Source organism: Thermobia domestica, chromosome 1, assembly GCF_964235325.1.
Source record: "Thermobia domestica chromosome 1, izTheDome1.hap1.1, whole genome shotgun sequence".
Lineage (NCBI taxonomy): Eukaryota > Metazoa > Arthropoda > Insecta > Zygentoma > Lepismatidae > Thermobia > Thermobia domestica.
In genome coordinates, this window is record NC_137454.1 from 388,749,199 (window position 1) to 388,763,898 (window position 14,700).

At 33.9% G+C, this 14,700-nt stretch overlaps 1 protein-coding gene across 3 annotated transcripts in view; it reads left to right on the forward strand.

Moving 5' to 3' along the window:
- Positions 1 to 2,985: 2,985 nt before the first annotated feature.
- LOC145665114 (uncharacterized) overlaps positions 2,986 to 14,700 on the forward strand; it is an 88,636-nt gene continuing 76,921 nt past the window's right edge. For 2 of the 3 annotated variants that reach the window (XM_081732402.1, XM_081732393.1), the window contains exon 1: positions 2,986 to 3,585. In XM_081732402.1, coding sequence (XP_081588528.1) covers positions 3,224 to 3,585 — 362 coding nt within the window. In that variant the 5' untranslated portion in view covers positions 2,986 to 3,223. Of the gene's footprint in view, positions 3,586 to 8,249; positions 10,399 to 14,700 lie in introns of those variants that run through there. The other variant, XM_081732395.1, reaches the window with a different exon arrangement.

A 14,700-nucleotide genomic window follows, 5' to 3' on the forward strand; every position in this document is an offset into this window, starting at 1 on the left:
CAGGGGCGCCATTTAGGGGGGGCAGGAGGGGGCAATTGCCCCCCCCCCCAAGAGTTTGAGGAATACATATACTTTAATCGATTGTCTACTAATATACTAGTACAAAACGTGAAAGTCTTATGTCGGTGATGCTCTTGCCCCCCTCAAGCAAAGTCTGAAATGACGCCCCTGTGTGCAAGCAGCACTTTGCGACCATTTCATTACTACCAGGATTGGCTACAGCTTAATTATTGCTTAGACTCTATTTAATTAATTTACAATCCTGCTATGAATCTTTAGAATCTATATTCTCTGTTTGCTACTCCGAACAATTTATCTTTAATAACAAATGCACAGCCACCTAGCGAGCATCGAAATAAATGCATGAAATTTGCTCTGCATAAACTAGTATGGTTGAAAAATAAAACATGCTTATATCACTGAAAATATTGACACTAAATAAAAATAAGTGCTGGATTCGTGTTCAGGGGGTAAAATACATAAAAATTCATCAAGAAATAATAATAAGCAAAATTTTTTTACCAGTGTTATTTGTATGTAATTGTATAGTAGGTGAGCATACTTTGCTTAGTTATGAATTGTGTGTAAAATTGCCTTTAGCTAACTAGAAACAATAAATTCTAAACATTGTTTCTGGTCTCGGTACAGGATTTTCATAACCAGTAAAGAAATCCATCAAAACATGGTGAAATACCTCGCTTGAACCAACAAAGAAATCCACAAAATGAAAAATGAACTCCTTGCTGGAGCCTGCATATAAATCTACCAATTTCTTGGTAGAACAAGCATAAAATACAGCAAAAATGGTACATTTTGGAGCCAGGTAAAAGCAAAGTACAACATGCTAGAATATCATTTGGAACCTTCATGGAAGTCTAGCAAGACATACTGGAATTCATAGCTGGAAAAGTTTAGTAATCCATCATAAAATGCCGGTTAGTCCAAAGACACATGGTGGAAGTAGTCCCAATTACCAGGGAAAAACTAGAATGTTTTTCTTGGTCCAGCGACAAATAATTAGTGGAACTTATTTTTTTTTTTTTTTTTTTTTTTGAAAAATTACAGTTCTTGCTGGTCCAACATTTATTTTCCAACAAAAGTTTTAACTGGTCACTGCTTTTACTTGGTTGAGGAATACATGAGCTGTTAACTGCATAAACATTTTGTAAGAACTAAGTGAATCAGTGTCATTCCTTGTTTGTAAATTTATATATGTGCAATGATTTCTACATACAATGCAAGTAAAATTTATGATGATTTTATTTTTTAATGATAACATGGAAAATATCTTTTTTCATTATTATGATTATGAACATAGTGTTTGTAATTTACTATTATTAGTGTTTCTTTTGCTTTTGTATTTATATATAAATGAGATGTTCACTTTGGGTGTATTGTAATACTGCGCTAAATATATGATAAAAGGACGAAAATAAATATAAAACAATACACTACCGTAAGACGGTGTTACTTTGCACAAGATTTAAACCATTTTAAAGAAATCGCTCGAACTTACAAAGGTAACGATTTGGAACACTGTATTCTAAATGTGTAAAAGCTAGATATATATATAAGGAAAATATTAGTTCAAGTTCATTAGTATACGTTTAATATAACCTTAGGTATTGAAATATAAACTTTGGTGCAAAGTAACCCCATGAGTGGGGTTACTTTGCACAACGTACAAAAAAAAGTATGTTCAATATACAAACATAATAACGTTTCTGTGCAATGTTTTCGCTTCAGTATTTATACATTTAATTTTCTACACAAAACTGCATGCAGTCTACAAATACTGTTATTAGAATGATGGTATTGCTATCAGTATTTAGTTTGAATTATCGATGTTTGTAAAGAAAATTATGTTTTTTTCTCGTACTGGCACAGGTACCGTATCCTGATAGTTTACCATATGTCCCACAAAAATGCCAACTCAGCAAAAGAAAAATAATCCCGGTAAACTGATTTGCCTTGGTTATTCCTGAAGTCCAAGAATATCGTCTCGACTGTTGTTAGTGAGAGAGTTACGGGTTCGGGACTTTCAGGCTGAAACTCACCCAAAGCGCATGATTTCTTAAAAAAAAAAATCTAATATTACTTATTCCTATGCGTATAGTCTGCAAGCCCGCCCCCCCCCCCAAAAGTTTATTGATATCTAAAAAGGAAAAATCGAAGTCTTTGTGTGTAAAGCCTCTCTCAAACTACTTTTCTGGATCCGCCACCGTTCATAGTTAATTTTCCAACAAGAAATTCTTTCTGGCATATTCCTAGATAGGAAATTTAGAATGCAGGAGGTTCCAGTAGTAAGTTTCCTATCTAAATGGTATTTTGGACCGGTGCAGAGTAACCACAAGTAGAGGCTGAAACTGTCTTCTCCCAGTTTTACTTTTTGACGTCAAAACATTTCACATTTCAATTTCATCTATTTCATCAAAATCTGATTATACACATAAGTATTCTACGAAATTTACTTAACTTTGACGGAAAATCTTGTACGTGATATCTTTCAAATTTTGGCGGCCTTTACAGTGACTGTTTCCCGTACCTCTACAACAATGAACACTTTCGGTAATTAGAACTGATGTTAACCGTCGACATTATACCCAAATTGAGTTAGATGTTCTATCTTACGTTGCAGTTGATACTACCACATTTCTGTTCATGGTTTTGCCGACAGGGGTCTGTGCCACTCTTTTCATATTTTGTTCAAAGTAATCCCTGATGTGCAAAGTAACCACGTCTTACGTTACGTTAGCGTAATTTGCCCCATTGTTGGCTAAATATACTTGCATTTTTGTAAAAAAAATATATAAATAAATAAAAAAATAAAGAAAAAGTAAAAAAAATAGAAGCAAGAAATGAATGAAACGACTTTAGTCGATGTTTCCATTAGTATATCTAAATTAAACATATTACATGATTTCTGTCATTGAAATTAGGCACTCAACAAACTAGGAAAATTTTTGTCAGGAATGGGAAATTTTCTAAGGGAAACTTAACAACACTGATAGTGGCTTGGGAAGCAAACAACGAAGTTCTTCAAACTTGTTGTTTCAAAAGAGTAATTATTCTGTAATTTTTAAAGATCTGATTGCATGTTTGATTGCAAGTATAAAATTGCTTCTATGAACGTTCTTGTAAGCCATTTCATTAACACTGCCAGCATAAAATAAAATGGAAGTATCAAGCACAGTTGCAAGTTCGTATTAAGTTTGTAGCAATAATGGCTGGTGAAGCGTCTGTTAAGTTGGAATTTTTGTGCAAAGAAGAAATTGATTATGGTTTTCCTCAGGAAGATCCACTCGAAGGGAAAGGATGGATATACGAAATGATAACTGACAGCAAAGAATTAATATCATCTACAACCGAAGGAGAGCAAACAAGAGAGAAGGATGTAGCTATGTATTCTTCGGATGTCAAATTAAACACTGATACGGTGAAATCTGAATTTGCAGTAAAAGATCCTGCCTTTGAAAATAATATAGAAACACTAAGAAAAGTAGAGGTTGAAGAGACTTGTGCTTCTTACTGTGATGACTACAAGCAAATAATGACCAGTAGTTCAAATTCAGTTGAGCCACAAAGGTAATGTTAAATTTTATATACACTAACTGGTTCAGATTGATAATACAGTTACAAGGGTACGAAATTTTATAGTTGTAAGGAATACTTTTCGAGAAATAGTTATGGGAGATAGGCCTACGTCGAACGTAAATTAATAATCAACATTTTGGAGTGGCGCGGCACAAATAGACTAGAAGTACCCAGAAACACAAGTAACTGCACCCATCTTAATGAAGGAATGATTACCTAATTATTGACTACACATTTCAAACCAATTCTTGTAGATATTTTTGATATGGGTACTTTGCAATAGTGTTCCATGCATAGAGGCTTGTTTAAGAGAAAACCTCCGTGGCTGAATGGGATCTTAAAATTTCCGAAATACAAACGTGATATTTTTTATGCCGGACCAAACGTATAGATGTTTGTAACTTTATCCCCAAATTATCTCGAATACGCCAATTTTCCGGTCTTCCAAAGACATTAATAAAACATAAGATATAAACCTAACAAAAAATAGATGGATATTTATTGAAAAACCTATATATAAATTCATTGCATATTTTACTTCATTTGCTAAAAGTCGGCTATTTTTATTTCCAACATTCATTTTTGGGGGACGGAGTTGCACTCATCCATATAGTTTCACATCATAGCGCTCCAGTGTAAGTACACAATAAGAATTATTATGTAAAAGACACGAATCAAATTGTGCTAGGTTGCCACTAGAAAGAAGTAAGGCTATGTAAGTCAGGGCAGGACCGAAGCATGTTGGCTGGAGAGGGAGGGAAGTGTTGCGTCGGTAAGGAACAGGCGCGTCACCAAAGATCAATATACATTTGAACAAGGATAGGGCAAAACACTGTATATGGCATAAAGTGTATTATTTTCATGCTGAATTGTGTATTTGTACGCTAGTAAAGATGTTATATGAAACATTCCAATACGTTATAATTGCTTATATATTTGTGTTCCAATATAATACTTTACTAACGTAAATTTTGCAATTATGTTGATCCCTTAAGTCTCGGATTTCTCTAGTACCGCGCCAATTACATTTATACTTCATTTAATTTACAATGGTTACTAGCTACTTTCTGTGTGAATCTGCGCATAACAGGTTCGATCTTGATTAATTTATTTTTATGAAGGTAGGCATCTTACAAGTAGAACACAATATATTTACGATATATAAGTACTAGTCTATTAAAATATATCGAATTGGGTGAAGATTTTTCTTTGACTCGGGCAGTGACTTCAATCGGTTTTTATTGGTTCAGTTACTTCCTCTGACTGTTTCTGCCTCAGTCAGTTGTTGAAACTGTATGTGCCTTTGGAGCTTTCACGTGGTATATAGTCCACTTTTCACACGCAAATACACTAACCGCTTAAGGACCGGACATGGATCCACCGGTGCGAATTCTTCAAAATTTTTAATATCTGTCCTTTTTTCATCCCTAAATAAATTTCTGTTTTGATTTGTCGCTTACCACATGCTAACATTTTGTGACGTGATGGTCCCTTTTGGGTACATTGGTACCTCGCGTTTGCAGAATTCACGTCTTAGTTTTTCTTTCACAATACTTTCTATAATTAATTAATTAATTAATAACATTAATGAATTTCATACAGACTACGTTTCTATGACTTCATTACACAAAGACACGCATATATATATATATATACGAAATACGATTTGCATATCTTCCCTACACATTACATATATTAATACTTAGAAGTAAAATAAGACATTGATTTTGCACACAGCAAATTCAAATATCTCTAACATTTTTTCTCTTGTCACATTTGTGGTAGATATGAGGGTAAATATATGTTGGAGGTTGTGATGTGAGGTGGAAGATTTCACATTTCGGAAAATTTTCCGCTATATTTTTCCGGAAAATTTTCCGTTCTAAAAAAATGAAATGAAATCTTTGAGTTTTACTTCCCACGGTTATGCCGGTTAGGCTAAGGGAGACGTTGATGATGAGTAATGAATGAAATGGTGAAATAAAGAAAGTGGGAGGAAACGGAAGAACCCCGAAAAAACCCACGCACACGGTGTTTGTCCACCACAAAGTTCACTTGGCGGGGGCTGGGATCGAACCCAGGACCCCTAGCACCAGAGGTCAATGTTCTAAAAAAGTATCAGTAATCACGTAACAATTTTTCAGCAATCATTAAATTGGTTGAATTCATGTAAAGAAACGTAAAACAGTGAAAGATCCTTTAAGGAACCTGAAAATTTTCATAGCTCAGACAATTTTCAGTCGTATGTAGGAGCAAGTTAAACATTTTTTCATGAATGGAATTATTTTCTGTCTAATATGGAAAAATTAAAGAACTTTTTATGAGTCGGAAAATTTTCATCATTTTGAAGCAAAAAGTAAATCAACTTTTTTTGTGAATCGGAAAGTTTTATTACTCTGTAGAAACAAGTGAAAGGAATTTTCATAGATCGGAAAATTTTCATCACGATGTAGAAACAAGTGGAAAAAACTTTTCGTAAGTCGGACAATTTTGGATATTATGTATAGTGATGTTAGGTGGAAAACTTTCCAGTATATTTAACTGCACATTCAGCTACAAAATTGAATTTCTTTAGAGGAAAGTTAGTCATCAACAAATTATAATTTTCCAATTAGCTTTCGGGAACCGGAAAATTTTCTAATATTTCAAGTTGGGAAGTAAACTTTTACACAGTGCTTCTTTCTCTATCTTCATCTGCGAGCTCCTTCGTTGTTAAGCGGTTGGCATACGCGCCCTTGTCATGGAAGACCTGGCTTCGATTCCCAGCGGGAGCTCATGTAGTTCGGATTTCACATTAATCAGTTGGTCCCGGCTTATACAGTCTCGCTGCTGAAAGAGACGTTAAACTCAAAATCAACTCAATTCAACTCCTCTCTCTCTCTCTCTCTCTATGTGTGTGTGTGTGTGTGTGTGCAAAGAGCAGAACACAAGAGTTCTAGAATACAAATATCCAATACTATTATTTAAAATTTCAATTTATTGAAAGTCATGAATGTTTTCCGTTTCATAAAAACATACTCCACCTATTCCTACATCGTTGTTTAGCCGTAGAATTTATTGGTAATAAATATTGTTTTAAAAATTTCATGAAGTGAAAATCTAACGATTCTGCATTTCAAGAAAGTTTCAGTATGTAAATTTTTACTTCCCAACTTGACATATTAGAAAATTTTCTGGTTCCCGATATCTAATTGGAAAATTACAATTTATTGCTGTCTAATTTTCCTCTACAGGAATTGCATATCTCAATGTCCAGTTAAATATATTCCAGTTAAATATATAAATATAAATATAAATATATTCTCAATGTCCAGTGGAAAATTTTCAACCTAACATCACTATTTATAATATCCAAAACTGTTCAGATATGAAGTGTTTTCACTTGCTTCTTCATCTTGATGAAAATTTTCCGATTCACAAAAAGTTGTTTTACTTTTTGCTTCAAAATGATGAAAATTTTCCGACTCAAAAGTTCTTCAATTTTTCCAGACACAAAATATTTCTATTTATGAAACATTGTTTCACTTGTTCTCACATAGTACTGAAAATTGTGTGAGCCGTGAAAATTTTCAGATTCTTTAAACGATCTTTCACTCTTTAACATTTCTATACATGATTTCAATCAATTTTATGAATACTGAGGAACTGTTACTTGATCACTGATATTTGTTAAGAACGGAAAATTTTCCGGAAAAATATAGAAGACAATTTTCCACCTCACATTACGGCTAAACAACGATATAGGAATACGTGGAGTATGTTTTTATTAATCGGAAAATTTTCTGGAAAATTTTCATCGCTGTATAGGACATACAATTCTTCGATTCACGAAAAATTGTTTAACTTGTTCCTACATAGTGCTGAAAATTGTCTAAGCCATGAAAATTTTCAGATTCTTTAAACGATCTTTCACTTTTTAACATTTCTATACATGATTTCGATCAATTTTATGAATACTGAGGAACTGTTACTTGATCACTATTTGTTAAGAACGGAAAATTTTCCGGAATAATATAGAAGAAAATTTTTCACCTCACATCACAGCTAAACAACGATGTAGGAATAAGTGCAGTATGTTTTTATGAATCGGAAAATTTTCATCACTGTACAGGACAGACAATTCTTCGATTCATGAAAAATTGTTTCACTTGTTCCTACATAGTACTGAAAATTGTCTGTCATGAAAATTTTCAGATTCTTTAAACAATCCTTCAATTTTTAACATTTACATGACTAATCAATTTATGAATACTGAGGAATTTTACTTGATCACTGATATTTGGTAAGAACGGAAAATTTTCCGGAAAAGTGTAGAAGAAAATATTTTCCACCTCACATCAGGGCTATACAATGATGTAGGAATAAGTGGAATATGTTTTCATGAATCGGAAAATGTTCAACAGTGGTTGAAGGGCTCGACGTTTTTACGTATGAGTACACTTGAATACCTATGAGCTTTTATTTTAGATATATATTTACTATTCTTACTATTCACTTACTCTTAGTATATGTACATGTATTTATTAGTATTTTTGTAAACTATATAACTAGTACTTTTTAGGAAATTGAAAAACGTATAATCGCAAAAAAAAAGTTTTTCCAATTCTATACTAGTCATGAATTTTTCTGAGCATAAGCTAACCGTCTTTTTTCAGGTCTTTGAAAAGACGCTTACAACCCATGGTCCTTTGGAGAACACTTCTGATCTTACCTCTTTTGACACAGAAAACACATTTTTCTTGTATTAGATTTGCACACTACTCAGCGTTCTTGTGATGCATCTACAATGTAATGCGTGTCAGAGTTTCGAGCTTCGATGGGGATATGCGATCTTGGACCTGGCCTAATTGATGTCATGTTTCCAATGTGAAGAAGACACATGGTAACTTCCCTCAAAAACTGTAGATATGTGAGTTCATTGTTCGTGTTGAATTCGTAATGCAATTTCCAAGAAGAAACAACTGCTAAATTGAGCGCATTATTGAAAAGATTCCACCACCATATCTTGGATCTGAGTTTGGGTCTGTATGATGCAAGAAGCCGATCCATAACGTCAGCTCCTCCCATTCTTTCATTGTACCGGTACTTTTGAATAACGAATAGTCGACTTACTGGAACCTTTTTCTTATATACACAAGAGTATCTCCTTACTGATGCTACTGGCAAGTTTTTAAATCAGTTTAAACCAACAGTTACAACCGCACTGTAATTCCACCTTACAAAGCACATATTACCATCACTTTTGACGTCAAACTCTTTCGTCCTTAGCAAGTTTTTCTGTGGAGTCAGAGGACACTGTTGAACACGATTATCTCTTACTGTCCTTGTTGCTCAATTGTCTTTTCCTTCTAATTCTAAGACAACATCATAAAACGCGAAGAAATTATAGTAAAAGACTTGGTGCTGGTCATTATTTTCTATGATCGATGTGAGACCACGAATAACTCGTTCCTAATGGGATATTCTCACTAACGTTATCAGTAGTATTGTCTTTTACACCATAGAGGTCCATTGCATATGGATAACCGTCAGAAGAAGATAAAAATCATAATTTGTAACCAAAATAGATTGTTTTTTTTTTCTAATAAACATTTTGCAGGTGTGATGCCCATAGTACGGAACCATGCTTTCATCAATGCTTAGAGATTGTTGAAAGATACTAAACTGCTGCAAGTTCTTCTGTAGTTCGTCGTATATAGGTGTTATTTTCCAAAATTTGTCACCTCTTGGTAACTTAGAATTGTCAACAATATGGAAATATTTCTTTGTTAGAAACGTGCTCTTGGCATTACGGATGAAACAATCGGTATACATAGGTCGTCTGGTGTACTCCAGTAGGACTTCTCAGAAGAAGAATATGATACCCACTGAGAAGTAATAAACGAAAAAAATTGTTGTAACTGTTCATATGATTTTTTTATGTGTGGAGCTCACTTCTGCTGTGCGTACAAATTAGACATTTGAACAAGGTGCTCAATGTATGATGGAGGCAAGATCTTGAAGAAAATATCTATCGGAGAACTACCGTCAAGATGAGGATGAGAAACCACATGTTTTTCTGGTGAACAGGAAATGGGATTGAGGCTAATTTTCCCAACATTTCTCACTTAGACACACACTGTTTCCCTTTCTTTTTAGATGATCAAGTTGATGGTATATTTTCGAGCTCATTTGCGCTGCGACTATCAACTCACCACATACGTCCTTAGGCATAACAGGAACTAATTTTTCTTCATTTATGTGCTCCTCGTCTGATATGTCATCTGTTTCATCTTGAGGGAGATTGAAAACATCCGTTTCCTCATGATCAGAAACACACAAAGTGTCCAACTTGTCTACTATTTCATCCAGCGTAAGAAATTACCTTGCCATCACGCGATTTTAAACAACAAATATTCAAATTAACTCGCTACGTACCAATGTTCCCAAATGGGAACATTAAAATATTTGAGTTGTGCAATAACAAACGATGGTCTCAGACGCACGTTCACTCATACTAGAAAAAAACACACACATTGAACTCTCAACTGTCCACAGTCTTGCCAACTTCTATATTACGTCGAAGCACGCAGTATTGCAATCTCTTTTAAAAAGCACGAAAACATCAATTGTAAAAAAATCGAAAGAAATTATTTAATATACATTGTTGTGAAATTAAGACAAAAAAAATAATTCACAATTCATTCATTTATAATACCACTCAATGTCAGGCAGAAATATAGAAAAGTTACAATGCTAGAACACTGAAAATTTCCTGTTTCCTACAGGTAACAATGGTGCGTAAACGGTTAATGAAAAAGTTACTTACTTACGTTACGAATCAGCTAAGATTTCTAAGCCACGCAGGTTTAATTTCATTGCACGTTTACCACCATGATAATACCACACAGCGTTACATCACGATCAGGTGGAGCGACTGGAATGTAATTCCTGAACTGCTCCGGGAACCGGGTCAGAGAAATCGGTTACACTGTCCAAATCAAAATAAAAGTTTGCCTGAATTTGTTATATATTGTTTACAATTCTGAGAATTTTAAAGTTTTTACAGTAGATCTGTAAAAAAAGAATGCTTGCGTATTGATTCCTCTTTTATAGAAATTCACAGAGTAGAGTTCGATACTTTAAAGCAGTTGTATGGAAAACATCATAGTTTGGAAGAAATCGTAGCCTTTATATAAACGTTTGGTTGTAAACTTTAACTGGAGAGGAGGAAATATCAACGAAGGAAGGTTGCTTCAAAATTTACACACACTCCCATATATATATATATATAGATATATAGAATAAATCAATCACGTGTCAAACATAGAACTCGGTTCATAGTCTGATTTCAATCAATGAGTTGAAATACACATGTAACTTACAAATCAGGAGAAAAATTCTATCAAGGTGAGAGACCACTAGGGTTCGGAATGGAGGGGATATATGAAAATAATCGAAAAGGGCAGCTGTCAGTATCGAATCCATTGTCTCAGAGGTCATTAAACTAATCGGTGGTAGAGTCAGTAACACTAAGCCTAAAGTAAGTCAAGAACAACCTCAATTTGCACATTGATATTTATTTTGCTCATTTATAATAATAATAAATATAATAATATTTATTAATGTTGATATTAATAGTGAATTGTATTTTTACCGGATTAGACATGGATAACGCTAAAATATTAGTCTTCTGTATTTATTTTCGTCAGTTTTTTAAAAAATTATTTTCATGCAGCTGCTGGTGTTTCAACTGGAGACGATGAAATAGAAGTTAATGCCGTTCACAATAATAATTTTTTGCTAACCAAGTGCAATAAAAATTATTTATTTTAAATTTGTTTTTGAACAAAGCACACAAGAAATATAATTGCAAAATGTATATTGATAATCATACTCGTTGAGTAATTAAGGAAATTACAGCATGCAGTTTATTTACTGATAGGAAGAACACATCTCAGAAATACGCTCCATCTTTAATATTGGGAATGGCGCCAATGATCCGTAATGTTTCCAAACCCGTTTCAAGGAGGAAAAGCTAGGAAATAGTTCGTGACATATCTAGGTCGATATTTACACTCCTATAGTTTCTAGAAAAGATATTAACCCATTTCATTGGTTTAACAAAATTGACGTGATTTCAAATTGTACCCTATATTAAAAGAGAATGTCCGCCATCAATCGTTCAAAATTCAAGATGTGTATTTAATAGAACTATCGGTAATTTTTTGATGCCTCATACCTATGCTTTCTTACACTTTTCCAAATTCTAAAAATAAAAATAACTCAATTTATTTAATTCTTGAAATGTCAATATGATTACTTAAAATGAAACACTTCCATGATAGTTTCTCATATTGGCGTAAATAACAGGTCGAAATTTGGAATAAATTTAAAATAGAGGGAAGAAAAGCTTCTCTTTGCTGGTATCTAATGACATTTTTACAGTAGATTGCTAAAATTTTAGGAAATATTTTTTTTCACTCAGGTAATAGGTATAAGAAAATTTCAAATTATATCCTTGGCGTTGAGGAACAGAAAAGCCACCATTACAAATTCGAAGTTCGATAAAATTTCAAATAGAATGATCGGTAACTTTTTCGTAACGTTTTCTGGACTTGTAGTTTTTAATCGAAACCATTCTACTTGAAAGTGCGAAATGTTTAATTTTTTATCTTTTAATTTTTATGATATAAGTGTAGTAAATTTCGAGCTTTATCTTTCCGGAATTGAAAAAAATGTAAGAATGTACGTAGCTACAAGTTACAAAGAGAGTTTAGTTCGTTCTATTTCAAACACATTCGGGATTAGAATATCTTGTTTGCACCTTATTGGAACCTATCGTCGAAGTATATATTTGACATGATGATAACTCTACTGGCAAGCTATGTAATAATTTTGGATTGTTGTATATAATCTTGTTGCAAGGTTGGGCACCTAAAGTGCTGCTTTTCGGCTTGTAACTGCGGATGGTTAAAATTGAGATCCTGTCATTTTTTCGGTGAGTGACATAAATTGATATCTTTTTTGGGAATTTAGGAAACGTAAAAGATCCATAGTACAAGTCACGAAAAATTTCCCGACCTCTCTATTTCAAGTATATTATGAGCTTTTTTTTTTCCTTCCAACGTCAGAGAATGGAACCTGAGGTCAGTCTTTCTTACTAGATAAATAAAATGAATTATGTTTTTTTTTTTCAGATTTTGGACGTGAAAATAACCCTAGATAGAAAACAATCATTTTTTTTATCTGTTTCGTTTCAAAAGTCTTTTGACATTATGCGGATTATTCTCGCCATTGTAGCTTGTAACTATATGTACTTTCGGCCTTATTTTACTTTTATACGAGTGAAATAAATATTTTTGTGAACTCTTAGCAGTGAATGAATCACACTGCATTTTGTAGAAATGTTTTTGTGTGCTTTAGTAGAAAATATATTGTAAAATCAAGGATTTTTTTTTCATTTCTTAAAATGGTTTCGAATCTGAAATTCGAAAATTGTTTCTTCTGGTTTCGAATCTGACATAATACCACCTCTAATTTTTTGAACTGTATACAGAAGTCTTTTTGGTAAGTTATTGTACATAATGTGCATAAAACCAAAGCAGCTTTTGATACTTTTAAGCTGTTACTTGCATAAGTTACAGAAGGATTATAGAATGGTTTGTCTGTCCGTTCGCCTGTCATTACAGCTATCAGAACAAAAATTGCAAAAGAACCGAGAAATGGATTTCGGAATCTTTTGAGCGTCCGAAGAATAGGTTCCATCTCCTCTGTTTACCCTTATCAAGCCTAAAGTGGTTAAAATTTTTCATTTTGAATTTGAACGTTTATTTCCAAATGACGAAAATTTTAATATAACGAGAAGCGGATGTCTGTGCATGATGCATCGTCTTAGCACAAAATTCAAGGCTATTTCAATTATTTATTTTGGGGCGCGGTTGCTCAGTGGTAGAGCGTTCACCTCCGGTGCTTGGTGTCTCCGGTTCGATCCCAGCTCGCGCCGTGTGGAGACTAGCACCGTGTTCGTGGGTTTTCTCGGGGTTTTCCCGTTTCCTTCCACTTTCTTCATTTTACCATTTCACTCATTTCTCAATTTCACCGTCTCCTTTAGCCTAACCGGCATAACCGTGGGACGTTAAACTTAAAGATTTCATTTCATTTGTTCCAATTATTTATTTATTTATTTAACAATCACCAAATACAGCTCAGAGGCCATTTTATAGTGGATACCTAACAACAACAATAAAAATCAAAAGGAATTGGGAATATGTTGGTCAGGGCCTATTTAGTTGGTACTATCCTGATATTTGCCTAATAGGACTGAGGGAGACTGGACAACCCCAGTCAGGATGATCGGCAAGTGAATGGAACCCACGACCTCCCGAATGCGAAGGCAACGTTCTACTACTTGCGCTATTTCGCTCGGTTCTCCCGAAACCGAAAGTAGTTCAAATTTACTATTGCGTCCGGTTCATGAATGATTCCCGTACGAGATAAACGGTCAATGCTTTCAAGATGACTTTAGTATTGGTATATCATTGTCTTAAGAATAGGCCCCATTTCGTCCGTTAACCCTGTTTTGAAACCGAACTCTAGTCATTTTGATTTTAGCCTTTATTGCCACAGAATATAGCTATAACACACAACGAGAAGCGATTGTTTGTAAACGATTCACTATCTATATATAACATACGTATCATGACTGTCTATAAGTCTGTCCAAACCGGTTGTTGTTCAAATTCACTATTACTTCAGCTTTCACATTTTCTGCTAACTCCTATTCAAACCGGAGCGATTGAAACCGAGTATAATGCATTTCGGTTTAAATATTTGTCAACATAGAACGGGAACGATAAGATATTGACAAACATTTTTCTACATTGAATAGATAGTCTAAAGAGGACGTACTACACGCGCAACACTCTAGCAAATTCGGAAGTGTTTGAAATTTAATAATATAATTCGTTTCTATACTGACTTCTATATACAAAAGACGGTAAGAGATATCGAGATATGTTTTGTTACAATCGGTTCAGTTTTCAATTGTAGATTCCTTCTTCTCCGTTAAGCCTCTATTCCGACCGCTAGTTTTTTAAATGACCATTTCCAGTTTCAACATTATAG